We start from the raw sequence: 14,552 nt of genomic DNA, 5'->3' as shown, positions 1-14,552 counted from the left end.
CAACTGAACAATAAAATGAGATGTTTAGGAAACTATCCAGATCAGTAAAATGTGTGAGCTCTGCCTGCTGAAAAGGAAAAAAAGTTCCCTTGGTCATATTAAGCACTCTTGTGGTATGGAATAATTACTTCTCAGCTCAAAATATTAAGTAACACTGGAACATATCAAACTGAAGTACTGCTGTATAGGCTCAAATTTTGTCATCTTCTTGATCCTATGAAGCAATTCTTTGATTCTAGGATGCACAGGACCTGATAAGGATCATAAAGGGAGATCAGTCTTAAGATCAGAACTTGCTCTAAGTTTTCTCTCAACAACCTAAAACTGTAACTGCCTCCCCCCTCCCCCCACGAAAAACTGATATGAGACACAAATGTACTTAGCAAGGGGATATGTGATGCTCCAAGGGCAGAAGGGAATGGACACAATGTTGTACTTTGATATAGATGGGCTATAGAGGCTTGCACAAAGCTTCTTTGGCGGGTTGTACTGAGGAGTATAGAACTTCCCAGAAAAACAACGCAGTGCCACAGAGCTCTGCCCTACTCCACAGTCATTGGCTTCTGCTGGGCACTACAAGTCACATTTCATGCTTCTATAGCACAAGGAATGCCACTGATGCAACAGCCTAAGTTGTTGGGTTTTTTTAATACTATGGTGGTGAATAGAGATGGGCACGAACAGCAATACGAACTAAAAAACCCACAAACAGCCCAATCTGCTGTTTGTGAACAAGCTGTTCATGAGGCCGCATTCTAAACAAACAGGTAGTTGTTGCAAGCATTGTTCATTGCTGTTCACCAAGCCAGACAGTCTGGCACCTGCAATCAATTCTCATGGCAGCTCAGGCAAGGATTGTCTGAACTCTGTCTGAACTTCTGCTGTTGCCCTGGAAACCCCAATCTAAGCCTAATTTAGCTTGATAGGCAGGTCTTCCTTCCAAGTGTGGACTGGAGCTCCAAATTTGTTACAAGAGGAAAAGACCAAGGGGGAGGGGGGCTCCCAGCTCTGGCTTTCAGGGAGAGACAGCTGCTGTTAGAGAGACAGGATTGTGTGTGGTGGGATAGGGATCTACCCCTTCAGGTTCCAGGGCTGCTGCCAGGCTCTGGGGCCAAGCTATTATTTATTATTGGTACATTTCCTGCTGCCTGCTCAGGTAGGGTTTCTGGGAGTGATGCAGTAGGGATGTTGATGGCTGGAGGAGAGCCTGCAGGCCCCCACGAACAACGAACATGTTCATGACAGGATCATGTTTGTCAGTATTGGTTGTTCATTGTTCGTGGATGGCAACGAACAATGAACACGTGTTCGGGTTTCTTTCCTGTTCATGCCCATGTCTAGTGGCAAAGTTATATAGACACACAGACTATTGGCAAACTGATTTATACTAAATTAAAACTTTATTGACTAAAGTTGGTTCTCCAGACAAAGTAATCCGATGGACTATGGCAGTATACAAGCAATCAATGAACCTGACATGGTTTTAACATGGAATGTCACATGACTTGGTATAACATAATATAGAAACCCATAAATCTGTGTTGCTGTAAAATGAAGCCAGGCTGTTGTGTTGGTTGAACTGTGTTGAAGCAAAAGGCAGAGAGGTTGAACAACAACAAAAGTATATTTCCTTAGCATATTTTTCAAATAAATTAGATTTGTTCTCACTTGCACTTCCCCAAAAAATTAATGTGCAAATATCAAAACTGTCAATGAGAGGGAATGAAATATCAAAACTGAATTAAACCATCATGTTTCAGTTGTACTGACTTGTATGTGAACAACTCTTAAGAAGTGCTTGCTACTGTAAAACTGACATAAACATGTATTATTAGTACAGCTCAAAGCAGTTGTTCTAAGGTTCTATTCACACAATCCTCTGAGAATGCACTTATCAAAGGCCTTTTCCCCGCTTCTCCGTCTATGATCTATAATCCACAATAGTCATTTGATACCCTTGAGCAACCATGTGATAACTGCAATCACTACTGGATAAACATGATTGTGTAAATTTACCCCGTCTCTCACATTATTGGCAGGCTAACATCAACACCCCCCCCCCCCACACACAGTACTACAATTTATGTTATTCAAGCATAAGTTATTACAAGTCAGAGAAATAGACTAGGGAACTTAGTAGATTCCCTGCTTCTTAATTTTATGAAAGAAAATTATTCATAAATGCCAAAGAATGTGATTTTTCTCACAAATCTTAATCAAGCAATACTAGGGTTTTTTGTTTAATTGATAGGAATTTTTTTCAAAATTTTCAGGATCTTATAATGGTATTCATATTAAGAAATGTACAGCATCTGCTATAGAACATACAAAAAGTGTGGTCTCAATTGTTAAAATGGGCATCAGGTATATTTACTGGAATCATTTAATGTAAACATCATGATGACGCATAAATGCATAATTATTTGTGAGCATATTTATGTGAGCATTAAACTATTCATGAATATCTTCTCCACTCATTGTATATCTGCCCCTTAAAGTAACACACAAATCCATACACTTGGCCTCATCTAATAATGTGCCATAGATATCGGCATCCAAGTTTAAGCACAATGTTCGTTCTACACAGTGGGTGCTTCATTCACTTCAATACTCCTGTGGAGGCAAAGCTCTACCCTTTTTGAAGTACTGAAGTAAATTATATGGACCAAGCTCTGTGCATGCATCCCAATGCACAAGGGGCTCTAGGAGTAAGTAATCCATGAACCACTGAAGTTGAAATTCCTACCAAATTTAATGATCCTGAATTGCACCCAGTGACTATAATTCCAACCACACTGCTCAAATCCCGCTGATAATAATGGGAATTAAATGTGGACAGATAAACAGTCTAGGTGATAGCATTCAATGAAATGACTTGATTGTCCACACCCTACCTGACACTGTTTCCTAGCCATCATTGAAGGCTGTGTGGGATGAACAGGATGTTGAGGTGCAAGAGAATGGCACAAGACCAAGAACTCCACCCTGCACCCCAAACTAGATCTGTTCAATCATAAGAAGAACATGGCCAAAGAATGTTGCGATGGGCCCTTGTCTGAAATGTAGTTGACTGATTCCAAGGAAACAGACTTGCATAATTGTATAGACACTGACCAGGCCATACCAGGAAGTTTTCCTTCAAAGTGCAAATTTTAATAATGGAATGTTCTAATAGGAAAATGATCAGAATCTAATGTAAGACTGTCATTTTTTGTGAAAGAATACCATTGCATCGTGATTAAAAAAATCAGTTTAACTTTTGGTTTTAGTATAATAAAAAAAAACCCCAAATTTCTTTAGAAAAATCAGCATATTATAAACCCATACATACCCACTCATTTATAATCTTTCTAAAGCAAATAATAAACCCAAATCCCCCTAATGTAGTGTTGATTAAGTTTTTTTTAAAAAAATTAGCATTTACATTTTTTAAAATCAGCTACTTTAAATACCAAAATGTGATGTACTTCCCCACACTACCAAAGCTTCCCACTTTAAAAAAATTCCCCAAGTTTTTGTGTTTGTTAAGATCTCATCACTGAGACTGTTGAAGTACCACCTCCAATGGAACTGCATGAAAACTGTATGTGCATCTTCTAATGCATTTCATAGTTGTGATAAGTACTGTGGCTACAAAGGGTTAGATCTCCAGATCATCAGGTCGAGGTCTGCTGCTTGCTCGACTACTGGCTCTGCTTGGAGGCCTTTGGTCAACAACAGTGAGAGGTTGTAGCTCATGCCCAGAACCCATTTTTTTACTGTTCTGAGGATCATCGGCAAATTCAAATGGCTGAGCATGCGAGTTGGAGATGGTGCTCCCAGCCTGTCCAATCCTGTTCTGCTCAGCACTGTAATTTGCCCAGTTTTGTTCACTGGCTTGCTTGTTGTAGTTACGACAAGAAGAGGAATTGTTCCTGTCTCCAGTAACAAGTTTATATCCTGGTGGAGACATGGGTGATAAAGGGGCCGTTGGAGAGGAGCAACCATTGAAATAGGCATATTTGGGGGATCCACATTCCTTAGAGGGACTCAACCCACTGTTAGGAGAAAAAGGATCATTTTTTGTCTTCATGCGATCCTTAACGCTCTTGAAGGTGACATAAAAAATTTCAATGATGTTCAAGGAAAGCGAGACTAAAGACACCACCAGCATGAAGATAATGAAGATTGTTTTCTCTGTGGGACGGGAGAGGAAGCAATCCACCTTGTGCGGGCATGGCACTCGTTCACAAGTATAAATGGCTTGCAGGGTAAACCCATAGATGTACCACTGTATGAGCAAGAAAGCCACCTCAAATATAGATTTGAAGATGATGCTAATGATGTAGGTGCGGAGCAGTCCTCCTCGCATTTTAACCTTGCCATGTACTTCAATTCCATACTTGAATTTCTTAATTTCTATTTGTTTGAGGTGCATATCTACATTAACACCCTCACTTTGGACAAGCTTAAGCTCTTCTTCCTTCCTGTTAAGTTTTTCTTCTTTCCTCATCACATAGAACACATGTGCCAAGTACAGGAGGGTTGGCACAGACACAAAAATAAACTGCAGAACCCAGAACCGCACATGAGAGATTGGAAAGGATTTGTCATAGCAAACATTTTCACAACCAGGCTGCTGGGTGTTGCATCTGAACGCTGATTGCTCATCTCCCCAGGCAGACTCCACTGCTGTTCCTAGTAGCAAGATCCTGAAAATGAAAAGGACAGACAGCCACACCTTCCCTCCTGCTGTAGAATAGGCTTGGACTTTGTCAAGAAGCCTTCCTAAAGCGCTCCAGTCCCCCATCTTCACTGGCTGCTACCTACAAATACACAAGAAAAACAGATGAAGTACTGATGACTGTCCTGCACAATTGTGTTCTGAAAAGGAAATAATGAATGATCACACCTAACAAATGAACTGCAAGATACTATTGCATTTAATTGTATTAACTGTTGTTAGGTAAAAATGCTACCATATTCATAGATATGACTTCAACCTAAGCACACATTCCTGGGTCTTGTTAAAAATATGACTATTAGGGATTGAGACATTTCTTTCTTGGCAGTAAGTACTTACTACAGTACTTCTTGGTGGTAAGTAAGTACTTACTACATAATTCTTCTCCATCATATAATGAACTGAGATAACTAGATGTTGGGTGGGACACAGTATATTGCCACATTGTAAAATCCTTGTGAAAACAAATTATTTTAAATACAATAAATATCATGGCCAGAATGCTTTTAGCAAGCAAACTTTCTTCAACTTCCAGAATATAGTGACCTCAAAATGTCTACTGGGATCACAAATTGGAGCATGAGCCCTCAAATTTGGGGACTTTTAGATCCTACAGAGCTTTCAATTTCAGCTTATACAAATGTCAAAGATTTTGTTTGTGTTTTTCAAAACATACACACATTGTGTAGAAGGAAGAAAGGCTACTAAGCTAAATGTAGGGTTCCCATTCCCCCACCTGGGGCAGGGGATCCCCCGATCCCCCCCTTCCCCCCCTTCCCACTTACTTGGCTAGCAGGGGGCGTGCTCCCTGGGGCGCCCCCTCCCTGGACAGTGCAGCATGCGCTCGGGTGGGTAATACGCTCCCACACCATGAGAGCTGGCAGCAGGAGCAGGAGCAGGAGCGGGTGGCAGCAGTGGCGGGAAGAGCAGGCTGCTCTCATTGCTGCCACCCCCTGCTCTCGCTGCTGCCACCATATCCCTTTGTGCCAAATGAGAGCGGGCAGTGGCAGCAAGAGCGGGCCATGGCTGTGGCGAGAGCAGCCCACACCGGTGAGGACAAGGGCACCTCTGACCTAGGGGCGTCCTTTGACCCTCATGTGATTATGTCACTCCGGGAAGTGATGTCATCATGCAAGCTGGGAGCGCGTGAAGAAGGAAGCACAGGGTAAGTGATGGCTTCTATTCCCCTGCCGGTAGAATCCAGGGAACTGGGGATCTCCCGTCGAGGGACTCCAGGTCCCTGGCAACCCTATCTAAATGCTAGTTAAAATGAGTGTGAAGTGCCAGTATGAGAACTTGGAGACTTTGAAAGGTAAAATTTCTATGAAGATAAATCTTTGAAAGGTAAAATTTCTATGAAGATAAATCTTGTAGTTGCATCCAGAAAACAAGTTTAGAATAACCACTAGAAAATGTTTAGGTACGTATCAGTCCATCATTGGTTTTTCTGTTCCAGACTTCAATCAAAAGCTATCTTTTAGATATATAAAATCATATTTTAACTATGCATTCAAATATTTGCCTTACCCTTCCCAAAAGGATTCTCCTTCCAAGGAGAATTGCCTTCCCCTTGCCCAAAGGATTGCTTTTCAATAGTTCTGTGGCAGGCTAGTATTATTCCCAAATTGGGAACTGAAAATAAGATACAGTGAATTGTGCTAAACACATCACGTCTTATAGTAACCAGGAAAATGGTAGCTATTCTTCGATTTTGAAGTTACTCTTAATACCACTTGAGCATTAGGCATTAGAATGAAAAGAAAACCACATTTGTCTGGAAGTCTCTATAAACCTGCCATTTGATGCTGAATATCTGTACTCAGGCCGAATTCTTTTAAAGTCCTGCTGCATGAGATCCCAGGGATGGAAACTTGGGCCTCTAGGTTTGCCACCTCCAGGTTGTGAGATTTGAAGAGGTTTGGGGGTAGAGGCTAGGTATGGCGGGGATTGCAGAGGACAAGGACCTCAGTGGGGTATAATGCCATAGTGGCCACCCTCCAAAGCAGCTATTTTCTGTAGGGGAACAGATCTTTGTCATCTAGAGAATAGTTGTAATACTGGGAGATCTCTAGGCCTCACCTGGAGATTGAGAAATATACATTCTTCGTGAAATCCCTATGTTCTTCTACCAAGCTATGGTCCCAAAGTATGACTGTGAGAACAGCAAAGTGTTTTTTTTGGATTGTGGAGTCTGATAAAGACTATGGATCCAGCCCAGAGACCCTAATATGTAGCACTGTGCTATGTGCATATAGTTGCATGTTGAGTATCCCCCTGCCAACATATATAGTTGGTATTTTTTTGGCTTTGAATGTATTTACTTCCTCTTGAGGGAGTGAGAAAAAGAGTGTGCCTGATATCAGAACATTCCCTCTCTAGATAAGTGGAGATGTTAGATTGTAACTTGGGGTGCTAAAAGTCATGCACACACGCATGCACGCACACACACACACACACACCACCAGCACACCATTATGTGCTTGTAGGGTTACATAAAAAGGACAATTAATGTATGGAAGTTTCCACATGTGGATTGTTATTGCAAGATAAAAGCATATGTGAATGTCAAGTAGATTTTAAAGCTACAAGGAATGAAATAGAAAAGTTATGGAAGACTTTGAAAGGCTACCTTTATCTGTTCTCTATCTGAGGAAGGAAAAAAACCCTTCCCTCTCAAGTAATAGCTTCTTGATTTCATTAACTACTTTGCTGATGATTTTAAAATATGCCATTATTAAAATTCCCTCAAGGCTCAGTGGATTTCTTTACAGTATAATGTTATTTCAGATTGAAAGTATGATTGAAAACAAAAGAAGTACTATTCCTGAGGAGTTTTAGATTATTTGCTTTTAATTACATTCCACTCTGTTCCATTAATATAGGGAGATATACACCAACCCTTATCGTTTAATTCCATGTCAGCAATATTTCTTTTCAATTTAGCATCATTTTTTAAATTTGTTCTAGTAGGCAGAATTCATTATCTCTCAGCTATATTTATTTCAGGAGGAAGAATTCCTTGCTTGAATTATTCACTCAGTTCTAAGAAACAAACATTTTTTAAAAAGTTACTCAAGTAAGGCATTCTTAGTTCTATCAGTGCACAGCAGACAACTGTTAGAAATATTATTTTAAAGAAACCAGGGATACTATTTCTTTCTTTCAGCAATATGCGTCTATTTGAATGTCAATATTTTATGATATCAGGGAAATAAACTAATACAGTGAACTTAAATACATTTAGAAAATATTTGAAATGAGCCCAGCACCTTTTTTTTAAAACTAGATTTTAAGAGAGTCTCGTGCTACTTCTCAGTATGCCTAAGTGGGAGCATAACACACAGGCACTCCACTAATTTTCAGTATTTAAACCCAAGGAAAAGAATGTTCATTTTATACACTCTATGTATTTGTTTATGTTATTTACAATCCACTTCTTTCAAAACCCTCAAATACAGTAACTTAATATGCCCACATCTCCATTAAAAAAACCCCTTCTAATATTCTGGGAGGGAGGTGGGTTGCCTTCTCCACTAGAGTTGCCAACTCTGGATTTCTGGACATTTGGGGGGAGGGTAGAACCTGGGGAAGGCAAAGTTTGGAGAAGCGAAGGACCACAATGGGGCATAATACCCTGGAGTCCATCTTCAAGAACAGCCATTATCTCCAGGAGATCAGTGGTAATTCTGGGAGATCTCCAGCCACCACTTGGAGGTTCGCAACCATACTCCCCACCATATATGCCCACATACTATATGAGGCCCTGTGCTGACACTTCTGTGCAAAACATGGACACTTGGCAATAATTCTCTTCATTTTCAGGAATATCTGAATAAGTATGCTTTAATGACCGAGAATCAGGCTGTTTGAATGCATATGTCATGGAAATCAATGTGACTTAGGAATGACTCATAAGCATACTCATCATGACTGGACATCTCCTTACCACTCAGCTCTCAATGACTTGCAGCTGAAATGCAATATTTTTTCACATTCAAAATAATGTCAAATGATTTTACAACATTTGATGAGTGGCAGCTTCTTTATGTATGCAGTCTTTGAGTGAAAAAAAAGCACATCTTAATTCCATATAACTATATTTAAATAATGTCCCTCAGCTACAGTCAAACATTATACAATATCTGGACAAAGACTGTGCTACTTAAATCATGTATGGTTCTTTTTTCTCCATAAATATATTTTGTTGACCTTGGAAATATTTCTATTAGAGAAATATTATAAGTACAGCTGGTTGACAACCAATAGAACAGGACAGAAAACTCAGGCGGCAGTCTTTATGACTGCTTTCTTGGGAGAACAGCTGAAATTCTGTGCCTGTTTACCAAGAAGTAAGTGCCAAAAATATAGTAGGATTTACTTTTGAGTAAAACTACATGTTTGTAATGCACAGCTTGTTTGACTGCTTTGCTTCTTAAGCCATAAAAGAAGTTCAATAGATTTGAATGGGTTGTATTGATTTTAATAACATGTTGCCACTAGATTCAGGGAAATTACAGAGAACTTTTTTACCATGATAGTTTTGTTTCCATAAAATTGATTTAAAACAGTATGATGGCTGGAGTGATTTTTGTATGTGTCTTGTTCTACTAAATAAAAATAAAATCCCTCATAGCCTCTGTAGAAAGTTGAATGTTTAAAAAAATCCTGAACGTCAGCATTAAAGTTGGCAAATGTATGAAGTTGAATCTATGATGCTGATGTATTTTTACTCCAATACGGGCACAAAGTCATGTTTTGTATCATTGCACTAGTGTCATGGCTGGTACGCCCTAGCTTAATCACTTATATGTGGTCAAAGCAAGCTTTCAACTATTTTCACATTTATATTTTCTGTGTGAAAATGCCCTCAGAATTTAGTTACTTGTTTGGAAGAGACCTTCCAAATAACCAATGGGACGTGGCTATTTCCAAATAAACATGACTACAATTTAGGGATCTATTTGTTTTCAAAAACAAATAATGATGGGAACCAATCTTACAGCAATGTATGAGGTAGGGTGTTGCTGTTAGTGTTTGTAGTGCTGCCAGTGGGCAAAAAAGATTTGGCATGGGTTTCTACAGAAGTTCCCTGTACTTCAGGTTCAATGCTCTGGTTTACCCAAAAAGGAATGAAAGAATTGTCTATGAAAAATGCAACGCTCTTTTCCCATCTGAGAAAACTGTTATTTCAACAAGCCCAGCACAAACACTTCTAACCCTGGACTATTCCCTGTGTGATGCGAGGAGAGGCTCCCAGGGGATCAGTTTAGATTGTTTCAGATGTGAAAATGCCAAACTGAATGTTCAGGCAGTTCTTTACTCAATTGGCAGTACCAGTTATCCCATCTATTAGGTGGGCAAAGAAAAGTGATGTAAGCTACAGCAGGCTATATAGCTTATGCAACACATCCTTGTGTATCTTCCTGTTTCTGATGCAAGGATGCTACAATGGTAGACAAATGTAGAAGTGAGTACACATTCAAGTAGGTGGAATTGTCATGTCTGACTTCTAAAACACCCTGTATAAATGATCCGTAGGGATCAGGTATGATAAAACAGCCAATGGTGCTGTCCTTCACAGTCGGTCTTGATCAGACATGGGCACAAGCAATAACAGCATTATTTTGTTAGCATTTTTAGATGACCATATGCAGGAAAAAACTGGGAAAGTCACAACTGGCAAAATAGAGTATTTTAAAAAGAAAGCTGTGCCATGTGTTATAAGGCTCATGTTTTCTAGGTAGCCCGCTACACCAGTGTGTCTGTGTTATATCAGAAGGTTATAGAGTGCTATGTCAGAATGTTATATGTAAGCATTTGCCATAAACCTCTGGGATTGTATTGTGGAGTCATATGTGCCTATTGCAATTAGGCCAAAAAAATTTAGCTAACTGTCGGGTTCACAAATGCCTGAAGGAAAAGCCTGTGAAACTAGAGTTTAAAAACAGCTTCTTGTCAGAATCTGAGCAATATTCAAGCATGTGTCTGTGTGGATATTTTCCTGAAAATTACAAATGTATAATATATAGCATGTCAGAAGAAGAATTAGTAGATGATTTAGGGCTGGGACAGATTTAGGTGTGAAGCAAAAAGTCTTGTCATGAGACAAGTTTCTTAAGGAAAAAATGGCAGGGAATTTCAGCTGTACGCAAGAAGGAACATCTTAAATATACTGTTATTTGCCAAGACTCAAGTCCAGTAGTACCTTAAAGGCCAACAAGATTTCCATGGTATAAGCTAGTGAGACTCAAAGCTCACTTCCTCTGATGGAGTTTTGACTCTTGAAAGCTTATGCCCTGGGAATCCTGTTGGTCTTGGTGCTACTGGACTCTAATCCTGCTCTTCTTCTACAGATCAACATGGTTACCCACCTGAAACTGTTACTTGGTTTCCTTGCTTTTTAAAAAAATGCAACATTGCTTTTTAACTGAAAAGTCCTTTCAAGAACCTTTAGTGCTATCTGGCAAGGCTGTGAATTCAATTTCACTGAGAGGAGAGAAGAACCAAAATTGTAAAGAGACTGAAACTGAGCCTGGATCAGTATGGGGAAATGGAGAAGATGAACTCCTTCCTCTAGCTGAATGCCCAAGCCTTGAGCTCTAAACAATGTTTGTCATAGTTGAGTACTAGCTTTACTTTATGAATTTTTACAAAATAGTAAGATTGACAGTCCTGTCCTTTAAAGTAAGACAATGACATAAACATACAGCTTGTCGTAAGCAAGGATAAGTCAAATGCAAAGAAAAAGCAGAAAAAACTACTGCAATTAGAACCTGAAGCCAAGTCAACATGGAGGCCAATTAACAGCACTTAAATGCCTGCAGAGTGTAGCAGAAAGACTAGTTTAAGCATGCTTCAGAGGGAAAATATTATTTGTTCAGTCAGCAAGTAGTACTCAGCAACAAGAAAATATCATCTGTGCAAAGGCTTTTCTGCTCAACCCCAACAAGCATTTGGGTGTAAGACCAAGCACAGCTTACTTTGCAAGACAGGTACAGGAATTATTGTCTGCTGGAGTTTTGAGTTGTTTGACCTATAGCTTGATCCTGTGCATGTTTACTCAGAAGTAATTCTAAGTAAAGCATTGAACTTTGTGGAACTTACAGCTGCTGCAATTCTTAGGTTCATTTAGTAAAAAAGTATCTCATCAATCGTAAAAGCTACTTGTTATTAAACAATCTTTAGATACAATTTAGTTAGGCTCCAAACCTCACTTCCTTGCTCTGCCTTGAACAAAGTGATTTAAGTCTTGCTTCCTCATCTTAAAATGGAATTTTTCAAGAGGGGGGATGAGATAAAAATTGTAAAGTATTTTTGCATGTGGGAGTGCTATAAAGATTAATAATGATTGTTCTACATGCTTTTTTCCACGGATGGTATAGTGTGCACTTAATTTTGGTATAGATCAATTCCACTGCATTTTTTCCTTTCCCCATTTGAACTCTGTCTGTTCACTCTTCTCCTATTGGTATTCTAGATAGGCACCATGGGTCAGTGCCAGTGTTTAACTTTGAAGGGTTCTTTTTTCCACCAAACACCACAGTAAACATTTCAAAGTCTGGAGGCTTCAGAAGTCCAGATGTTAACATGGGTGAAAGAAAGATCAGAGCAAGCCATCCCCAACACATGCTGAAATCAGAGAGATATGTTCTTCCACTGGCTGACCTTGTTGGCTTTAGCAAAGCTCTCTATGAATATTCCTGTGTTTCTAAAACTTTGTACTTCAGGCTGCAGGAGTAGCCAAGCATACTGGAACAAAACCTGTGTAAAAGGTGAAACTGGGCTCGAAACATTAAGGTAGTCCAATAAAAAGAAAGCATGTTTCTTCAAAAAAAAAATTCCCACTGAATAATCCAGCATTCCCTCTATTCTTTCCACTTTAGTTTCTGGCTAGAGCTTTAGACAACACTAACTATAAAGGATCAATAAATGGATCTGAGAGACTCTCCAGTGCTTTCAAAAGAAAACCAGCTTTCCAGACCTAAACTATGGTTTTCAAATTAGTAGGAATCATAGACTGACACAGACAGAACTGAAAGTTAGTCAAACTCAGCCAACAAGCAACACTAAGTTTTTACAGGCATTGTAAGCATGGTGAGAGGCATAAGATTCTTTCATGCTGCACAAGCGACATCTGGGGTTGCTAAAGCAGGATAACTGAACAGAGAGAGGCTTAAAAATTGCTAACAAAGGCCTGGATCCATGATCAAAAAAGGAGTAAAAAAGTTCAGAAGGGCCACGTGAAAGTCACCCGATTAGTAGCAAGAGCAGCAGAAGCAGCATTTGAACAAAGCCACTCATTAAGGATTTTGCTTTGTACAAACTATTAAACACCAGTCAAGATTTCCATATGAAAGCAACATGTGTGTTTGTATTCATGGCTTTTTCAAAGTGAGAGATTCCAACATATTGTTCCTAGCTGTTCCTAAAGCTGGACATTTTTTCCTAGAGAAAAAGAAGTCTTTTTTTTTTTTAAGGACTTCAATTAAACAAGCTTGCTTGGTAAAGGAAATGAAAACCTAGTGTGGAAGCTAAGCAACTCAAACAGCTGAAGAATGAAATTTCCTGAAGATATATTTAAATTGTACAAGAAGCAACATGACATCTTTTTACTAACAATAGTTGTGACTGGGAAACTTTTTTTAAGTTAGATGTAACCACAGACTTCTGAGAAGATTTACTTGGAACTAACTCAAAAGTGGAGAAAATTCCCGTCCTTACCTTACTAGTCAGCCGTGAAGAAAGTAAAACAAGTGCTTCAGATCCTCAGAGGGTTAAAACTCAAATGCAAGAACTACTTCAGGCGCCCAGACCTGCCTATTTAAACTTTAAAACTCTTGTGCTCCTTTGTTTTCGTGTGTCCTTCCTTCCCACTTTCCTGAACGAAAAGTGCTGAGACCTCGGTTTTTTTTTTTAAGAAAAGATTTCTTCTTTTTTCTAACTTGAAGCACTGTGAGAGCTTTTTAAAAGTTTTCAAGCCACTAACTGTGAGGGAGGAGGGGAAAAGGAGGGGTGAGGGGAGGGGCTGCCAAGGAGGGAGGAGGAGAGACGGAGAGGACACCGAAGTAGCAGACGGTATGGAAGAAGGGGAGAGGCAGAAAGTTCTGAGCATCGAAGTGGCTGATGTAAGCACATAACTTTAAAAATGGGGGACACATGAAAGAGTCCTGAATGGGAATGTATCCAGAGATGCCTTGCGACACAGTCATTAACTGTATGAAATACTACTTTCTAAAGGAACGTGGTTTATCAGTGTCATACTCATTAACTTGTCATGGGCTGGTGATGATGAGCCGATGTTGATTGGCTGCAAAGTTTCTATCAAAGGGCCATCTGGGGATCACCAGAAAGAGTACCCCCAGAAACTAGGTCTCTTCATGGTTTAAGGTGTTTTATTTTGAAGAGGGGACAAATGTTTGCAGCAAAACTTAGCAGGGTACAAAACTATGTGGAGAGAGACATTCCCCATACGTGTAGGCAGAGATAATAGGTTTTGTGCCTTCCTTGTCTGTTATTTTGTGCAATCATATGCATTTACTAGACTTCACTGTGAACTTTGTACAATTCATGCAATTTTTAAAGTGGATTTTTAAATCTATTGGAGTGGCAAACAAACAAACTTTCTTCCCAGCCAGTGAGAAAACACTACCCTTCATTTTGCATGTCACTTTGAGAGCCAGCTGCTGTATAAACACAAGGTTTCTCATATAATTCAGCAGTAGTTTTAAGTGTGAGGAGACTCAGAAGTGCAGAAAGCCCTGAAAATTAATACTAGGCAAAGTAACTTGATGAAAGATACAGGACAAGATGGACAGTCCCAAAGGGGGCA

At 39.5% G+C, this 14,552-nt stretch overlaps 1 protein-coding gene across 1 annotated transcript; it reads right to left on the bottom strand.

Annotated features, from left to right (window-relative positions):
- Positions 1-1,387: 1,387 nt before the first annotated feature.
- GJA1 (gap junction protein alpha 1) lies at positions 1,388-13,665 on the bottom strand. Its single transcript, XM_054989792.1, has 2 exons — positions 13,445-13,665; positions 1,388-4,805 (listed from the first exon to the last, which is right to left on the bottom strand). The coding sequence occupies exon 2, from the start codon at positions 4,787-4,789 to the stop codon at positions 3,641-3,643; it is 1,149 nt and encodes a 382-aa protein (XP_054845767.1). The 5' UTR covers positions 4,790-4,805; positions 13,445-13,665; the 3' UTR covers positions 1,388-3,640.
- Between the last annotated feature and the right edge of the window lie 887 nt (positions 13,666-14,552).

Source organism: Eublepharis macularius, chromosome 1 (genome assembly GCF_028583425.1).
Source record: "Eublepharis macularius isolate TG4126 chromosome 1, MPM_Emac_v1.0, whole genome shotgun sequence".
Taxonomy (NCBI): Eukaryota; Metazoa; Chordata; class Lepidosauria; order Squamata; family Eublepharidae; genus Eublepharis; species Eublepharis macularius.
This window is presented reverse-complemented; position numbering and strand designations above follow the sequence as displayed.